General features: G+C 47.0%; 1 protein-coding gene across 1 annotated transcript in view; it reads right to left on the reverse strand.

Annotated features, from left to right (window-relative positions):
• Positions 1–1,571: 1,571 nt before the first annotated feature.
• Positions 1,572–15,204, reverse strand: part of BMP2 (bone morphogenetic protein 2) — a 68,015-nt gene continuing 54,382 nt past the window's right edge. The window contains exon 5 of the mRNA XM_040060189.2: positions 1,572–1,923. Coding sequence (XP_039916123.1) covers positions 1,845–1,923 — 79 coding nt within the window. The 3' untranslated portion in view covers positions 1,572–1,844. The remainder of the gene's footprint in view (positions 1,924–15,204) is intronic.

Genomic DNA, 15,204 nt, shown 5'->3' on the forward strand with positions numbered 1-15,204 from the left:
CACACAGGATGAAGAATTGGTGTAAATATTTTATTGGCACTCATTTTTACATCATCCACTCAATTCGTTTGTGGCATACTAATAATGGAGACACCCAAAGCTCAGGTAAGTAAAATCTTTACCATGAATTTTCTCAAACACAAATACGTGGCTGAGAAATGTGGAAGTTGCACAGCTGAGCTTTAATTTTGGTAGGAATGTTATTATTACTTTTAAGAGCTGGTTTTGCATTTCACTTCCTAATATTCCAGGGTTTAGCACAAGAGAGGAAGGAACCCCGTAATATTCAGTTGTGGAGTGTGGAGTTGTGTTCACATCATGGGTTCAGACTAACCTGTTTTTAGCCATGAGCTTCATGAGCTTTCTCACCATGGCAGCCCTGACTTCAGCAGACTGAGTTGTTTGTTCTTCCCCGTGTTTCCCTTGATGCGAGTTGACAGATCATATTTGAACGTACCAAAATGTAAAGCCAAGTGTCCAAATCTTGAAAACCCTCCTGAGATGGATGTTTTCTCCTTCTTTGGCCAGCTCTCAGAGTTAATACAAACTGAATTCCCACTTGGCAATTTCAGCTTCTCTGTCTGTGCTTATTTTGCAGAATGAAGCCATTCTCACCAGGTGGAGGAGGTGACACATCTACTGCTGGAGTTCAGCCCCCTGTGTTTGTTACAGCTGGCAGAGGTGAGACATCCACCTCACCATCCCACCCAGAGAAGGAAAAAGGTGATTCCTGATCATCCTTACCAGCCCTGCAGCTGCCCCATGGCCTCAAACAGCCTCTCCCTCTCCCCACCCTCAAAATGCAACCACTGCCCCATTCCTCCCTCTCCCTGAGAGGAGAACTGTCAGTTGTGGTCTCTGAGGGAAAGGCACTGCCCCAGCCAGCCTGGAATAAAGCTACAGAGTGGAGAATCAAAGCCCAGATCCAGGCAGATACTTTGTGGTAACCTAAGATCCCATGAACATCTGGGGAGATTTTTCAAAGGAGCCGGCGAATGCTCCTGGGTAGGGGCTGCTGTTCCATTCTGACCCGCTGGGGAGCTGCAGTCACACACACGGGGGGGCCAAACCAGCCCAAAGAGGGTGCCAATAGCCAAGCCACTGCTCCCAGTGCTGCCTGAAGCAACGGATGGGACACACCACCCGGGATGCCACATGCCGAGAGCCCCAAGCCTGGAGCAGGCAGCAGCTCCGTGGAGAGCTGAGGGACCGTAAGACCGGGCGCTGACTCAGTCCACGGCGAGGAGGCATCTCCCGGAGCGGGATGAGGTGGGAGCAGCAGGTACGTAAGATGTTTTTGTTTTTTCCTGATGTTATCCCCATTTTCCCAGGTCCCAGGTTCAGACAGCCGTCTGCCATGCGCTTTGGCCAGACACCGAGACACAATGAGCTGGCATTGCTGCCATGAGCAAAGGGACAGTGCTATGGAGTGTCTGGGCTGTGCCAGCCTCTTCCCACGGGGATTTTGCATGGGCTGAAGTAGGCTGAGACTGGGCAAAGGGTGCTCTGGCCCTGGCCCCCTGCCAGAGGAGGGTTTGGCCATTATAGTCTCACTTGCTTTTGGGGTGTGGTCTGAAAGGGAGGGTTGGAATATTTGTAGGGGGTTTTCCGCATTTTGTTACGAAACCCTTGGGTTTTCCATGCCTTGAATTTGGGAGCAAATACCTTAGCAAGCAATTTTACAGGTGCCTGACTCCAAGGTGATGCTTCCCACCTGTTGGTTTGTAAATGCTATGGAATGAGTGGTGTATTTAACTGTTTCTGAGCAATGGGGAAGCTGTGGTGCAGTTTACCTGAGGTCAGGCAGAAGTCTGAAGGAAGGGCTTGGAGCAGGAGTCAGACTGTCAAGTCCCCAGCAGCCAGGCACAAGTGGGGCTCCTCCATCCTTTCTGTCCTTTCCTGGTTTTGTTTCCCCTTGTATTCCTAGGGGGGGGAAATGAAAGAGGGGGAAATTAAATGCAGATTATAAACTCCAGCATCTGCACTAGGGGAATCTGCAACCAAATGCAAGTGGATGAGTTTGACCCAGTATTGGCCACTGATTCTTAAAGAACTTCTTGTCTCAGAGGGAAGTGGTTCAAAAAGCAGCCAAGAGCTGAGACCCCACAGCTCTGAGTGAGGACAAGGGCCACCCTTCCTAACTGAGACTTAATCAGTTGAATTGCAGTTATTGGGAAGCCATAAGGGAAGCTTGGCCTGTTTTTATATCTTGGACCCCCCCTGGAAGCCTCAGCCCCAGAAATGTGTTGCAGCACTGCTTCAGCACACGCTGAGCCTCACACAATGTCCGGGAGAGCATTGCACCTGTATCTGAGCTGTCGTGAGCTAAAGCCAGCAGCAGTAGCTTTCCATTCACACCTTCTGTTTTCATGTCGACATGCCATGATGACATGAGGCAGCAGATGGATGCAGACCAGGAAGAATATTTGGACATATTAGGCAATGGGGATTGGTCCATTCAGCTCACACATCTCCAGCTGAGAGATCACGAGGCTGCAAAGGACCAAACTGAAAGCTTCTCATAAATAGAAGCAAAATGGGCTTTGCTCAGGTTTACTGAATATTTTACTTAAACCACCAGCTCCTGTCCCAATCTGCAAGACCCCACAGCCTGCCCTTTAAATTGCAAACAGAATGACCCCATTTTCATTGGGTTCAGAGTCTTTCTCAGAGTTGACACCTTTCCCTTCTGGGGAAGGGCTGAAGAGCAGACATCAAGCTAAAATCCTGTAAAGGTAAAACACATTTTTCAGTCAGCTATGGGATATGTTTCCCAAAAGCTCTGGTATCTCTGGTGCTCTCCACTTTGTCTGTGAAACTATTACTTTACATAATAGAAGGGAACAATGCTCGACCATCTGGTAGCAACACCACCATAAATTTAGGTTGTTTCCCTCACTCACTCTCCCATCAGCTGCAGGAACAAAGCTTCCTTCTTCTTTCCCTTGATCTCTCAGCCCTAGAAAGCCAAAGCCAGAAGGAGCCATGGGGGAGTGAACTGAACCCCGAACTGGGTTTTTGAATTTTGAAAGACGTCTCTGGTTGTGAGTGAGATTCCTTCACAGCTAGGACATTTCCCAATTCTGTGTGAGCACAGGGATTAAGAACTCAGTAACCCCAGTTGGGAAAAGACACTGGGTATCATCCTGTGTGCAAACGCCCCTTTCACCTCCAGCAAAGCCTGGGGACTGGGAACACATCACCTGGGCATTGTGCTTGGGAAATCATCGCTGAGGTCAATGTAACCAAGCAGCATCACACACACACACACTCAACACGATTGTCAGGGAGGTGCTGAGCTCACTCATGAACCATCACCTCCGAGGGACTCCTCATCCTGAGGACCAAGCCACTTGTTGATCTCCATTACTGGTTCTCTTAGAAACCTGAACCAGGAAAACTTCTGTTTGCTGCCATTCCTCTAGTCAAGAGGAACATCCAGACCTGTACTCCTGTTTACCCACTCTTGGTAAACGTAGTCAGACGGTGAAGGCCTGGATGCCGGAGTTTATGGCTTAAATCAATGGGATTATTCATGAGTTGAGAGATAACCGTGTGCTTTTATGCTTGGCTGGAGCAGCGTCTCAAACTGACAGCTGGGAGTCAAAAGCTCTGAGTCACCGGGTCCCTCCTCTCTCTCCTTCCTGTGTGACCAGTCTGCCCGTGTCTGCTTCCCTGCCTGCCGCATAAGGAGGACGACAATCGCTTTTATCTGATGGCTGCTTTCAAATAGCCTTAAAGGCCTCTTCTGGCCTGATGGAAATTCAGTAGAAGCTGGACTGGCATGGAAAGATGGGAGGACATTTAACTAATGAAAGCACTGGGGCTCAGGAAGGCAATTACATCCTTTCTCCCTCCCCACATTCCCACACAGGCTACTGGTGATTACTGCAAAATCTTCTACAGGCAGAGAGGAGTGGGAGGCTGTGGAAAGGGTGAGACAAAGCCCTCTGAGCTTGGGGGAGGCTCTGTGGGGTGGTGGTTGGGGTGACCAGCACAGCAGGTTCCCAGCAGTAGTTACACCTTAAAAGAGGCTCCTTTCAATTAAAAACTTGATCCTGCAAGCCTCTGCTTCAGTCATGTACTTTGTAAAACAAAAACACGCACAAGAAACAGAGACAAAGAGAGATCTGTGGGCCAAATGCACGTATTTTATGCCCCAATTTACAGTAAGTCCCCAGAGGGGATTCCACATTTAGCATGTACTTCTCTAAATAAAAGATGATTTTAAATATAGACCCCATCCCTCCTCCTGCTGCTCCTGTACAGTGTTGGTCAGTTCTGCTGTGGGGTCTCTCTCCCGGGGGACCTGTGCAGGACCCACTCAGTGCTGAGTTTCAGGAAAGACGAGCACTGTGAGCTGCCCAGGGTGCAAAGGGCTGACTGAGTCGAGGGCTGACGGTGCCTTTTCCTGCTCCAGTTGTCCCCTTGCCACAATTCCTTGGAGGAGAAGTTGCTCCTGCAGCCCTGCTTCAGTGCACCCCGATTTTGGGGGAAGCTGCCTTTGGCACATGGTAAGATGGGCTGTTCTGCACCTCCCTGTTGGTTAGCAAGTCAAACAGGAGAGTGTGAGAAACCCTGAGTGGCTGCAGCTGCTGTGCCCAGGAGAGAGTGCAGGCAGAGGAGCTGTGGGCATCCTCCCAGCTGCCCCAGCATCAATAAATACAATTGCTCTCACTTTCCATTGATAGACATCAAAAAGCAATTAAGAATCAAGCTCTTCAAATTGATAGGTCTACTGAATTTGAAACATTTTTCATTATTTGGCTGGTATCGCTGCGTAGATTAGATTATTTTTTTAAAGGGAAGATTAAAATAAACAGTATTTATGGTTTAATTATTTGAATGACTAAGAAGCTACAGCTTTATTTTAACTTCACAGAAGACCGGGAGATGTTTTTAATGATATGTTTTACTCACACAGGACCTTTCATCCAAGAATCTCAAACTGCTTTTCAAATAATGAATTAATCCTTGTACCTCCCCATGAGACAGTTATTATCTCTGATGTTACTGATGGGTAAGCAAAGGCACAAAGACGTCAAGGCACAAACTGTTTTCCAAATATTAATTAACTAATTCTCTCACCGCTCTGTGAGACTGTTACTATCTCTGCCACTACCAGTGGGTAAACTAAGGCACAAATCTGCGAGTAACTCACCTGAGGCCATGCAGGTGAGTCAGGAGCAGGACTGAGAATAGCTGTGAGCGGTCTCTGAGCTCACTGTTTCCAGCAAGTCCTGCAACATATTCCTGACAATGGGCAGCACACTCCCCGGTGTGCAGCACAGCTGAAACCAGCTGCTTTATGAAAATATTTCCTCTGCTCTGTCTTCATCCACTGGAGATCATGTTTGCCCACATCAATCTGCAGTCGCTTTTGAACTTGTTGTGGCTGGTGGAAGCCGCAGTAACTGCGAGGAGAAATGTTTGTTTTAAAGGCCCTGGGGAGCTTTGAGATGCTCTGGTGTTGGGGCTGTCCAGCAGTGGTTCTAGAGCTCATCCCTGTGCCCGGCCTGTGTGGCGTCCTGGGGCCAGCGCAGCCTCAGGCTCGGCTGGGCACAGGGTGCCACACGCAGGGGATGGTGCCATCGCTCCTCTCTCCTGTGTCCCGAGCCCTGTGTCCGGCAGCCCCCGAGCAAGCACGTGCAGGGCCCCAGGTGTAATAACCCGAGCTGCTGAGCCGTGTGTGTGTCCTGCCCCATTTACCCACCTCCTCCTTTGGCACGTGGCAGCGAGGTATCCTTAAAGAGTCCGTGCAAAAGAATGTGGAGGAACGTGGGGCCCCTCAGCAGCTAAACTCACCTTGTCCCATGCACAATCCATCAGGCTTGCTGCATGTTTATCCCATGGAGCAAGAGCTTTCTGCCCTCCCCAGGAGGAAGAGGCGGGAAGCTGGAGGCACTCTCTGTCCCCAGGAAGGGTCCAGCTGTAGGATTCTCTGCACAGGCACCTGAACCCTCACCACAAGCACGTCCCGGCTGAGCTATTTCAAACGTGGGCTTGGCCCCATCAAATGCAGTCTCATTTCCACATGAAAGGGCTGGAGGAATATGAAGCCAGCTCATCTGTATTGATAAAAATTTGGCATTACCTTCCCCCAATTATCTAAGCTTTCTGTGTACATTAATCACAATGCAAAAACCTGGAAGATGGGATGCCTCTCAGCTGTCTTTCTGGGGGTGGCTTTTTTATGGGTTGTTTTTTGTTTTTTGTTGGTTTTTTTTTGCTTGGTTGTCCCTTTTTTTTCCCCCTAGACTTCCTTTGTCCAGTTCCACTCTGCTGGAGTCTGACTGCTCTCTCCCCTCTGCAATTTGGGTGCCTGCCCCATTCTTTGTGCTTCATCTCTGACGCAAGCGCTCGGGTACCAAGTTTGCCAAAGCTGGCACGAGCAGCCCATGCTCGTCTAGACACAGTCTAAGTGTGGCACTAATGCCAGGCTTCCACAGGCTGAGCTCGGCGTTCATCAGAGCTCTGCCCACGGTCAGCACTTTGATCTTTATCCTTGAAAACCACAGCCATTGACAAAGGTAAAATGAATTTCTGACTTTGAAAGACTTTGATGGCATTCTTTTGGTTTGCTTTTTGGGTTTTTTGGGGGTTTTTTTGGTTTTTTTTTCTGCTCTCCTTTGCTCTTCCAGCTGAACCTCATCATAAAGCTTCTGATTACGGCTGCAGCTCCAGGACCAGAGCGAGGTCATGCTGTCTTGCTTTCTGCTGGTTGAAAATCTGAAGGGGAAACTCTGGGACACTTTTGAGACAGTCTGCCAGTGAGTGAAATGTAAACCATAATGGGAATCGGAGATAGAGGCCCCTCAGGACCTGGTCTTGTACCTTCTTTAAAAAAACAAACCAAAACAAAATCATCCTGAATAAGGCCAAGTGCCAAGAGCAGGAGAGAATGAGAACTATTTGGTGTTAGATTTCTAGCTGGAAATCTGCAGCCTGCCAAGCACTGCTATTTGCCTCCATGTAGCACTGGCTGAGCCGAGGCAAGGGCCTTCTATCAGACATTGTACAGAAATGCTGTAAGAGTGCCCTGCCTGGAGGTGCTCATCATGACATAAACATGCTCAGCAAATCCAGCGTTGCTGCTCCATCTTCTCGGTGGGAAGGGTCACACAGGGCACCTGAATTCACTGAGGGGCTCCAGGTGCCCTCATGGCAGCGATCCCATCAAGGCTGTCAGAAGTGACAAAGATGGCATCTCTGCTGGCAAGCTGTTGGCTCCAAAGGTGGTGGCTGTACTGTCACACACAGTTGGACAGTGGTGCCTCGTGGGTGCAACCATTTCTGACACTTTTCCCTCCTCTGAGTCACAGGGTTTGGCTCACTGAGGGGAAGTGCTGCACACCTCTGAGCAGCGCTCTCTGCTAGAGAAAAAGTCGACAGCTTTGAGCCAGACTTTTCTCTTTGTAAGGTTATTAAAAGCCAGTTGTGAGATGTCTTATCCCTTTGAATTTACTGGAGGAAGCACTTTACATGAGGGACCTTCAGTGAGGTACTTCCACCAGCCTGGATGAATTTCAATGGAAGCAGAGGAGGGGAGTCCTTCCACTGGGCCTGGAATGAGAGCAGGGATTGAAATAAATGGAGCTTAATACTATGGACAGTGCAAAAGTGGGGGGGGGGGGGGGCTTTAATTAAGGGAGATAGATAGTGTGTTATTTGCATATCTGTAAAAATCTGCCAGGGACTGGGAGCGAAATCCAGGTTTGCTGAGGTCAACGGGATTTCTGCCACAGATGGCCAGGCGGGCCCAGCTCTCTCCCTAAACACCTGCATGGAAAAGTCCAGAGACTTTAAGTGATGGCAGTGACTGAAGCACCAACAGGGATGGCCAATCCCAAAGGCAAAACACGCCAGAGAAGATTTTGGGGTGTCCATCTCCTGGTGAGGAGAGCCCATTTGTCAAAATGGACTTTGTTAAACAAACGAGGGAGAAACAACTCTGCCTTGAAGGTGACTGGCTGAAAACCTTCCTCTTGTCACATATAAATATCACATATACACACACAGGGTTGGCAAGGTAAAACCTTATATAAGGTGGTACGTCTGTTTGAGAGAGAAGGATGTTTACATTTTACGTGTATAAACTCACATAGATATATATATTCCTAATGTCTAAAATATTTTTCTTTTCCTGAACACTTCACCAGTTGATTCACAGATGCCAAATGTTGAGACAATATGTTAAATAGAAATGTTGTCAGTTTCCCATGGAGAGTTTTCTGCAGCCTTGGAGAAACTCTACTCAACATTTGTTTTGAGATTCAAAGGAATTTGATTAACGTTTTGCTGTTGCTCATTCCTGAGTACTCTGAGTTGAGCTGGGACCAGAGGAGCACTGGATGAGTAAAGCTCTTCTCTTATTTACAGCCTCGTTGAAACAATGAAGTAGTAGGAATCTCCTTGGAGAGCAATGGATCACAGCACTTGTCAAGATGATTTCCAAATCAAAGATGACTTCCAAGGAGCAGCAAGGGTATAATTTTAGAGCCAATCAAGCCAGTGGCAAAAATCCCAATTTCTGCACAATATTCTTAATGGAGCCTCTGAAATTTTGGAGCTCACGTATTATATATTATATACTGTAGATTATATTGTGGCTAAAAGGTCCTGCCCAAATTCAGCATCTGTGAGCCTTACAGAGGAATGACCCTAAAGAGGAGTGATGAAAAAGGTCAGCCTAGTTTAAAAACAAATACCACGCTTATAATGAGACCAAAGGGAGAATGAAGAATTCAGTACTTGATGCTGACACCTGCCACTTGCAAAATATCTCCACCACTAGAAACAAATATCTGGGAGAGTTTGGAAAAGTTTGGTCACTCATTTGTTGCTCCTTTGTTTCCATTTCAGTCACTGGTCCATCTGTCCAATGATAGCGCTGACATTGCTAAATGTCACCAAGCGAAGCTGCCGGAGTTGCTCCGTGTGCTGCTTCCAGGTGAGATGGCAACAGGGACAGCTATAACTCTTACGAAAACAAAACAAGGCAAAAGAATATTTGCTAATGTTTTTGGATATAGTTGTTAGGTCCCAGGCACAGAGATTAGTCAGAGTACATGTCACTGAACTCTGATTTCCAAGTTCTTTGCTCCCAACGCCGACCGGCTTTGGAAACCCAGCTGAACTCTGGCTGCTGAGCTGGAAAAACCACCTGGGATTTGCCCAGTTCTTGGTCCCCACCAGACCATTTCAGGAGGGGAAGCAGGAGGCACATCTGTGTGGTGCATCTCCTGGTAGGAAAATGCCCCCATTGTAAATCCTGTGGCACAGGTGATCCCTCGAGCTCCGTTCCCAATGCCTCAGCTTCCACTGGCATCATTCGGAAAGGGATCGGCCCCAGGGTGACAGAGCAGATGTGGGGCCTGGCAAAACACCTAGGGCGAGTATCAGAAGTGCTCAGGTCAGTTTTCTCTCTTCTCTGCACATCTCTGCTGGGAACCAGAGTCCTGGCCCTAATAAATATGGCAGTTCTGACACTGTCATTTAAGAAAATTCAGTTTCCCAGAGAAACCTCAGACAAAAGAACCAACCCAAGATATTTATCACTTCACACTACGTTAATGCAAACAAAAACATTGCTTGCTGCAATAAATCCATTACGGAGTCTTACCAGAACAAACTGATATTCCCAGGTGGCCAGTTTCGAGCTGGAAGGGTTTGGGTTGGTTTTTACTATTAATATTCTTTCGTAACGGAGAAGGCATTTTTCAATTGAATGAAAAACTTTGCCTCCAAAAATGTCCAGTTTCACCGAAAGATTTAGAGGTTTCAACAAGAAAAAACAAAGACCAGCAATTAAATGATTGCCTGAGTGAGAGATTTCTTCAGTATTCCCCCTCTCCCCATCACCTCAAAAAAGTCAAAAAGTAAAATATTAACTGAAAGAACCAAATCCATCCATGTCATCAACATTTTTCATGGGGGAGAGCCGTAGTCCCTGGCTACCTCCATCATTTACTTTGCAATAATGATATGTTTATGTGCTAACCCCAAAATTAGCTCAGCCAAGCCAGGAATGACTCTCTGAGGGACATATTTGTACCTGCAGAGCAGGACTGGGTGCAGTCACACGCAGGCAGGACCAGCCCAGGAGAGTCCCCTGGATTTGCAGAAGCAGAGCTCAGCAAAGCCTGGCTGAATGGCACCATTTAAGCCTCAAAGGAGAGCCCAAGTGCCAGCCAGCACAAGGGGATAGGGAGCACCCCAGAGAAGGGCACAAAGGTGGCACTGATGAGCAGCACTTGGCTTTGCTCCCACAGGGGTCACAGCTGTGTCCTCTATTAAATTTTTCTCAACACAGCAGTATTGAGAATTACACCAAGTTACTCACTAGTATTTGACAGTCCTGGCATCAGCAAAGACAGTCAAAGGCTCTGTTATCTTCTTTTATAAGCTGGAGAATTTGGCTCTGAGGAGACAAAGGTCCAGCAGAGCATGTGGGGAGTATCACTCATGTGAGTAAAGTGATTCCTTTGTCTCTCTGAAGGTGCATCCTGGGCTTAGCTACAAGAGCCTCCATCTGGAAATACCAGTGACTGGTAAAATTGTGTCTATTCTGATTTTTTTTTTTAATTATCTATTATACTAGAAGGACTATTATAATATTCCTGTTTCATTAATGGTATCCTTTTGGAGCTGAAATTCCTGTGTGCACATGCAGCATCCGGGTTCATCACACTAAATCGTCGGTGTGGCAAAGTTGTTCCAGTCATTGCTGTGTTTATTTTCAATGTCCCATCCTATCAGCTCAAATTGAGTTGGGAAGAGGGAAAGCAATGAGAACAGGCAGTTTTTAAGGTTGCATCAAGTAGAAGGTAAGAAAATATAATAAATTTTATTTCATGCCTTCTTGCCAATTGCTAGAAATGTGCAGTCCATATGAATGCATATAACAAGGAGGGAATGTTGGGAAAACCAATAAAGATTTTGTGGTCTTAACTATAATGAATGTAGTTTGATATAGAGTCTGTTTTTCACTGCATGGCAAAATGAATCATAAAATACTGGACCTTGAAACTCCTGCATTTTTTAACAATAGCCTGGGGACAGTTCACAGTGTAATGAATTGTAATTAACCCACCTTCAAAATCTTTTATGAGTATTTTGCCAATTAGCTTCGCATGCTTGCTAATGACTCATGGCCAGCGCATGTCTTTACAGAGCAGGGTTTACAGCACACACCAGCCCGGGAAGGCAGCACAGGGATACAGGATGGGGAGGGAGATGCAGGTAAGACCCAACCAGTCCTAGCAACCTACATATTGCAGCTTTCAAAGAGTCTTTGCTGTTCTCCCAGCCCCAAAATAACTGCAATAATGTATAGCGACGTCAAAAGGCTTTGGTTTCCAAAGGATTGCAAGGAATGCAAAGGGCTCAAGTCCTGACATCTGTTGTTACTTAGTACTAACATATATAATGCTGCTAATTGCTGAGCCATCTTTGTTTTCCTTACTTAGCACTAGGGTTAGAATGATTTTATTTTTGTGGTTCATGGCTTCCTGCCACTTCCAACACAAAGTCCACTCTAAAGAAAATAAAACAACTACCAGGCTGCCTACTAACAGTGTTTGGAGGGCTGAGGCTGCCTCTTCCCCCTCTTCTGTTTTAGGTTGTGTTTTTGTTGCTTTTGGGCTTTTTTTTTTTTTTTTTTTTTTAATTAAGGTACGAAGCGACAGCAGAGCTGAGACCTGGCCAGTGTCACAGCAAAAGGCCACATGGGCCAGTGTCCCACCTCCCAGTGTCCCATCTCCCAGGAGGTGATGCAGACAATGCAGAATCAATCCCTCCCCTGCTGTACCCTCCTTGCTCCAGGTAATCCGTGGTTTATGGACTTCCCAAAGCAGAGGCTGCCTCCAAACCAGCGTGTTTTAACAGCCACCCATGGATCCATCCTCTTCAAATGTTTTTGATCCCTTTCTCAAGCCATTTATAACTTTTGGCCTCCACAACATCCTGTAACAATGAGTTCCACAATTTAATTATGCTTTGTATGAAAAAGTACTTCCTTCTGTTGGTTTAAACCTTCTTGTTTCACAGTGCCACCAGGTCCCTCTAATTCCTAGGAGAACCAGTAAACAACCAGTTCCTATTTGCTCTTTTCTGTGTCAGTCATGATCTGACAGACTTTTACCAAACCTCCTGCTTTGGTCACTCCTTTCCACCCTGAAGGCTTCTCATCTGCTTCTTTTTCCATCTTTGTGGAAGCTGTTGCCCGCCTCTCCTCATCCTGAATGCTTTCCTTCCTGTGCTTTCCAGTTCAGCCCAGCTCTTCTGGAGTTCCATGGCCAGAAAACATGCTACCATGGAGATGCTGTTTCACCGAGGAGTGCTGTGATGATGTCTTCTGATTTGTTCCTGCCTCTTTGCCAGCTCATTCCTAACACGATTGTTGTCTCTTCTGATGGACTTTAAATGACATTTGCAGAGGCCTCCCAGCTCTCTTTGCTCAATGCTATTTTTAGGGCTCATCTGTGTGGATGTACAGTGAGGGTGAGTGTTCTGCACGTGCTGTGCCTTTGTTGACGCTGCCCTGCATCAGCCATTTCACTGCCCAGCCACTCGGGATCATGAACCCTTTCAGCAGTGCTTTGTGGCCAGATTTGCATCATCTGCAAATTTTCTCTTCTTTCTGTTCATCTTTTTACCAGACTATTTATGAATATGTCTGAACACTGTCAAATTAGTATTTCAACAAGAACTTAGTTCTAAGTAATGTGTGAAACCTCTCTCACACAAAGACGTGTGGCAGACACCAGCCAAGGCCTTGAGGGGACCCACCAGTGACCTCCAGTGACTGAATGTTCAGAGATTTATACCCATCCTCCAAAGAGACAGCTTTTAACTCCTTATAACTGCTGGAAAGAACTTTCGTTTCGCATCTCTTATCATGAAGCCTTGTTGCAGACGGTTTCTAGGCATTTGTGTTTATTGGCACGACTCTCTGAACTCCTCTGAGCTTGTTATCAATATTGAGTGGGTAAGCAGGAGAAATCAGCAATAAGAAGGCACATCTGGTGTGTCAAGGATTTCATTCCCCAGGCAGGGGTATGTCATTCTTCGGCTTATTATTTTTAATGACTCACGGTCCGTCCCTGTTGGTTGTGCAGATCGTGGAACACAGAAAGACTCGGCTACAGCAGCGCCTTTTATTACCAGATACAGATTCACTTCTGTTTACAGGTGAACTGCACGCCTTTGGCGCTGAATTCCTAAAGTTCACCAACCACACCCACAGAATCTGTCCCGAATGCCCTATTGCAGGAGAGCTGAGAAGTGCGCTTGGCTTGGGGTGTCTGGAAAATACCCATTTTCCAGAATGAAAATTCTCAGCTACACTGGAAGCAAGTTCACCCGAAGGTGCCCTGCTTGCACACTCTGGCTGAAGAGATTTTTCCCATTGCTGCACCATGGTACAGATCCAGTTCTCCTGGAGGCTTAGCCCTCATGGCAGTGTGAAACCCCACCTGGCAGTTAGCATTGCCAGGTCATTTCCTTGTGTCACAAAATGTCGCCTCTGCTCTGTTACCCCACGTCGTTCTCACCTCTCCGTCAGTCGGCTGTTGCAGGGTGTGGCAGGAAGGGCCAAACTTGCGATAAACTTCACCTGAGACTCAACTCGTGCCTCATCCTTGAAAGCTGTGTGTTTGGGAAGCATCCCTGAGCACTGTGACTCAGGTCTGCCCTGGCTCTGTTGTGGTGCCACACGGAGTTATCAGGAGTTTCTGAGTGTTGCCCCTCTGGGTGTTGCTCCGTGCACCACCTTGCACCTGGAGAACCTGTTTGCTGGACATGCAGATCAGCCACTGCAGAGCTGTATCCCAGATATGACCCTGGTGCTTGCAGAGAGCCTCAGTGGGAGGGGAGCTGAGATGTACTGCAGGAATTGTACAATTCTTGCTGTGAGTTGAGCACCATGTTTGGACCACAACTTTTTCCAAAGAAAAACTGCAACATCTGTGTATTTGCAGCCACAGTGATCTTGCTGTAGTGATCTCAATTGCAATCCCAAATCTTCAACCTGATTTTCCTCTACTTCATTCAGCAGGAGCTTTTCCTCTACTATGCAGGATTGGACCATCTGTGTACATCCAGGTCATGGAAAAATATTATTTCTGTACTAAATGAGATCAGTGTGTCCCCAGTGTAGAAGGACTGCATTTACAGTCCCAACCACCTCCACACACTTCCACTTTTCCTCACTGGGGCCTAATCCTGAATCAGGGGTGGTGGCATTAAGTTCAATCAGGGCAGGATGTGTTATTTTAGCTGATCTAGCATGTCATAAAAATGTGTTGAATCTTTTTTTTTAAAGAGCAGAATAAAACACACGGTTATATAATCAGTGGGAATCACTAGACACACAGGAGAGCTGCAAGCGTGGAAATACTCAGATACATATTTGAAGTAACAGCACATGTTTTTGGGGTGGTATTCTTTACCCTGCTGCACTACATCTGGACAAATAATTTGGATGTTGACCACTCAGGTAATGTAATCCAAAATTCTGTTGCCCGTGTTGCAAACAAGAGGAGGAGAGAACATTTCATTCCCATCTCAGGCGGAGCAGAGCACAGCTGCAGTGTTTCATTGCAGGCAACACCACTGCTGTAACCCAGCAGAGCATCGGTGGGGGGAAATGTGCACTGAAATTATTGCTCTTCTGCCAAAGAGCTGAGGCAGAACATTTCTTTTTTACTTTTTCTTTTTCTTCTCATTGACTCCAAAGCACATAAAAGCAATCAGTGCTCCTGCAGTGCAATAGAACCTGCACATGTGACATCAGCGCCCTGCCGTGCTGGTGCTGTCATTTCTGTGCACAGAAAGGGAGGTCTGATGTGGCTGGGTGGGAGGTGATGGAGGTGCAGGGACTTCCAGACTGTCCTCCTGAATTTTCCTGTTCTGCTGCTGTGCCTTTGACCAGCTGCAGGACAATGATCTCAGCACTGAAGCCAATCCTGGTGTGCTGGAGATGGGATAATGCATCAATTATCACACATCCTACTGCAGAATCACTGAGGTTCAAAAATACTTCTGAGATCATTGATCCAACCTTGATCACTGCCTTGTCAACCAGACAGTGGCACTGAGTGCCACATTTCTTGAATGTCTCTAAGGACACTGGCCCATCTCCCTGGGCAGCCCACTGCAATGTTTACCAGCCTTGCCACTGATGAAATTCCTGCTGATGTCCAG

Source organism: Hirundo rustica, chromosome 3, assembly GCF_015227805.2.
Source record: "Hirundo rustica isolate bHirRus1 chromosome 3, bHirRus1.pri.v3, whole genome shotgun sequence".
NCBI classification, from domain to species: Eukaryota; Metazoa; Chordata; class Aves; order Passeriformes; family Hirundinidae; genus Hirundo; species Hirundo rustica.